General features: G+C 51.0%; 1 protein-coding gene across 1 annotated transcript in view; it reads right to left on the bottom strand.

The window, feature by feature from the left end:
- Positions 1-297: 297 nt before the first annotated feature.
- Positions 298-3983, bottom strand: part of MS4A10 (membrane-spanning 4-domains, subfamily A, member 10) — a 20189-nt gene continuing 16503 nt past the window's right edge. The window contains 2 exon segments of the mRNA XM_011971087.1: positions 298-420; positions 3195-3305. Of these exon segments, the coding sequence (XP_011826477.1) occupies positions 298-420; positions 3195-3305 (234 nt within the window).

The following is a 3983-nucleotide window of genomic DNA, read 5'->3' as shown; positions in this document are numbered from 1 at the left end:
TCTGGAGGCTGGCAGGGAGGGTGGTGGGTCCTGGTTGTGCCCAGGTTCAGCTGAGGTAGCTCTGGTCAACCAGGTCAGGTGCAGAGATGTTCCTGGGGGGTCCTGGGAGTTCCTCTAGTGCCTGAGTATATAGGACCATTGCTGCCTGGGCTACCACTCCCAGGCCAGGCAGTTCTAGCTGCAGCACTGTTAGCCCCTTGCCCGTCACAGCTCCCTTGGGAACTGGTTTCTCTCCATGCCAGGGAGAAGGGGCCACGTGTGGGTTCTGAAGGTCTGGGGAGCCGGGGCCAAACCTCTTCACCTCTGAGGCTGCTTGTGTTGTGTGTCCTGTTGAATCACACTCTGGTAGGATGGCGGGGGCTCCACCGGCAGGCCTGTGAGATGCAATGGTGGGTTCGGAACAAGGCATGCGTCGTCATTCTGCAAAAGAAAAGTCACCGTCCCTGCTGCTCACAGCTGTGGAGCGACTGGTTGCTTCCGAAACACTTCTCTGCTAGTTCACTTCTGAAGACTCAAGTTCTCCATGAACATGGGGAAACTGAGGCTTGAGAGAGGAAGCGACTTCCAGAGACCAGCGTGTGACTCCCCCCACCCTCCTTGTTCTTGAAAAGGGAGAAGGGGAGGCCCACATGGGAGTCAGTGGATGGGGCCCTGGTTCCTGTCCCGCTACCAGTGTCCTGGTGACAAGGGGCAAGTCACTCACCCTGTTGGGCTTCCTGAGGGGGGCGGGGCCAGGTAATGGCCCAAGTACCTTCTAGCCAGGATACACTCTAGGGGCAGGTCTGATGCCAACAGTGTCCACCAGTGATTGCTGCCACGCCTCCATCCCCGATTCGTGGTGAGGGTGGCACCAATTCAGTGTTGGAGAGCCTGTCCCTGGCACCGTCCTTACTGATAGGGAGGGCGCAGGGACCACTGAGAGACTAGCATGGCTGCGTACTGGCTTGAGACCATGGGAAGTCACTGAACTCTTTAAGCTTTATGTTTTCCTCTTTAAAATGGAAAAGCAGAACCTGCCTCCCAGAATGGCTGTGAGAGTCAAGGAGGTCTCAGCCAGCAGCACAGCCCGCAAAAGATGTCCGTGTTCTAACCTCTGGTCACATGGCAGAGAGGAATTAAGGTTGCAGATGGAATTAAGGTTTCCAATCGGCCTTGAGATGGGGAGATTCTCTTGAATTATCTGTCTGGGCCCAGTATGATGACAAGGGTCTTTAAAGGTAGAAGAGGGAGACAGGGTTGTTGGAGGATGTTGGGATGCTGGCTTTGAAGGTGGAAGAAGGTGCCCAAGCCAAGGAATGCAGGCAGCCTCTAGAAGCTGGAAAAGTCAAGGAAAGAGATTCTTTTCGATGCCTCCAGAAGGGATGCAGTCCTGGCGACACACCTTGATTTGAGCCCTTGAGACTCATTTCAAACTGCTGACCTCCAGAACTGTAGGATAATATAGGTGCCATTTTAAGCCACCAAATTTGTGACAATTTACTACAACATCAATAGAAAATGAATACAGCCACCTGCAGCACTAGCATGGTGCCTGGAACACAGCAAAGGTCAATAAATAGGAACAATTACGGCTCATAGCTACAGCTAGGTGTGGGGCCTCAGTTTTCCCTATCCTTAAAAGTGGGGTTGGCCTCAGTGACTCAAGGCCACCATCTGGCTTTCTGATGTCTTAATGAGAAGACTTCCTGTCAGGCAGCCAGGAATTCACAAAGACAACTTCTCTGCTTGATGTTAAATGAAACTCAGAGGCCATCAACTTAAATATGTGTTACGTGAACACTCGGTGTGTGATGAGGTCACTAACACGAAAATCAGCGTCCAACTTGCAGAATTATGGGGGATTTGGCACTTTTAAAAATAGTGTTCTAAAGTTGAGATTGTAATATGATTTTTTTTTTCTTTAAAGAAATGAACCTTGGAGATCACTTCTGGTCAGGGTCTTTATTTTTTATTTATTGATTTCTTTTATAAAATATCCTTACCCTGAACTGCTGAGGATTTTTGGGGTGAGGAGAGATTTGCCTTCTATTTTAAAATATATCTAGCCCCAGTCGGCCATTCTGCCTTCCCCGTGGGTAGACGAGGGCGAGACTGTGGGTTAGACATAGCTCAGGCTGAGTCCTGGATTTCCTGATTGGCTGCTTCGCCTTGGGAAGTGATGTGACCTCTCTGAACCTCAGCTTGCTAGTCTGTAGTATGGGAATTTAAGTACCTCAAAGGGTTGTTGAGGGCTGGGCACAATGGCTCATGCCCGTAATCCCAGAACTTTGGGAGGCCAAGGCTGGCAGATCACTTGAGGTCAGGAGTTTGAGACCAGCCTGGCCAACATGGCAAAACCTCATCTATACTTTAAAAAATTACAAAAATTAGCCAGATGTGGTGGCACGTGCCTGTAGTCCCAGCTACTTGGGAGGCTGTGGTGGGAGAATTGCTTGAACCTGGGAGGTGGAGGTTGCAGTGGACTGAGATTTTGCCACTGTACTCCAGCCTGGGCAACAGAGTGAGACTCAGTCTCAAAATAAAAAGGGTTGTTGAGAAGATAAAGTTAAATACAGCTATATTTATCTGTATATCTGCACGTCTATATCCATCCATCCATCATCCATCCATCCATCCATCCATCCATCCATCCATCCATCCATCGATGGATGCATTGATTGATCCATCAATATAGTGCTTAACAGAGTCCCTGGAATTCTTTAAATGCTCAATCTTTGATGACTGTGTTTCTCACTTGTTTCCACCACAGCCAAACTGCACACACACTGTAGCTTCCCCAGGCCTTCTCTGTCCTGTCTCCAAGCCAGTGCTCGTGCTGTTGTTGCTTTGCTGAAAGTCCCTTTTCCATTTATGCCTGTGGGTCCGAACCCTGCCCAGTCACCACAGGCCTCTGTGATGCAATTACCCCAGGGCCTTCAGAGCTGGTAGCACAGTATCCTGTTGTTCTGGGCACCCATGGAGTTTCCTCTCAGGCAGCCTCACCTTCTTCTCCTTGGATTGGCCTCTTCTCTCACCCCCATGCCTTGGCTCCCCTACCGGACGATGGGCTGTCACTTAATGAATGCTCAGCAAAGTGAGGAATGAATGAAACACGCTCCTCTTGTAACCCCCACATTTCTTTCCTTTCTGAGCCCTCTGCTGCCTCATGCCCCCATTTTTTTTTGTCTTCCTGGGAAGACAAACCCTTGTCTTACCTTTGCAGATGGATGGTCCCCTCTCTAGGCTGTGACAGCTACGGGCACTGGCAGGAAGAGCTCCAGGACCGTGAAGCAGAGCAAGGCCAGCTCCAGCCTCTGGATGTGGACCTGAGAGGGGAGAGGGATGGAAGGCAGGGCGAGACCTTTCTGGGTGTCTGCACCCATTACATGGGCTTAGCCCGGCAGGGGTCAGATCCACAGCAGAAGGCAGTTGGGGCTTCAGCTCCCAGGTGTGCGTGGGGAGGGCGGGGTGGGTCTCTGTGGGATGGGGAGTGGGTCTGTCTTGGTCACTGCCCTACACTCAATGCCTGGCACTTATAGGTCTTTGGTGAGCATTGGCGTAATGTTTGAGGGCTAGAGAATCTCATGGGTCCCTGGTAAGACTGAAAGTAGCCTTAGGGTCGTCTGATCCAAGCCTACTTGACAGATGGGGATACCTAGTCCCAGAGTGAGGGAGCATATTTTACAGCAGGGGAGGGGAAGAGCTGTGCAGCTGAGAGACATCTCCTAGTATCACATGCATTTGACAGGGAAGCATATGTATGTGTGTGTGTGTGTGCACGCACATGTGTGTCCGTGCGTGCTCACACTTGCGTGTGATGTGCATGTGTATGCACGTGTGTGTATTTGCTGGGAGGAGATAAGGAATAGCAAACCACTATGGTCAGAACACTTGTGGATGGTGGCTCACGCCTGTAATCCCAGCACTTTGGGAAGCTGAGGTGGGAGGATCACTTGAGGTCAGGAGTTCGAGACCAGCCTGGCCAACATAGTGAAACCCCATCT

The sequence above is a fragment of the Mandrillus leucophaeus genome, unplaced genomic scaffold (assembly GCF_000951045.1).
Source record: "Mandrillus leucophaeus isolate KB7577 unplaced genomic scaffold, Mleu.le_1.0 Scaffold986, whole genome shotgun sequence".
Lineage (NCBI taxonomy): Eukaryota > Metazoa > Chordata > Mammalia > Primates > Cercopithecidae > Mandrillus > Mandrillus leucophaeus.
Note: the sequence above shows the minus strand (reverse complement) of the source record. Positions and strands in the feature narration are given on the sequence as shown.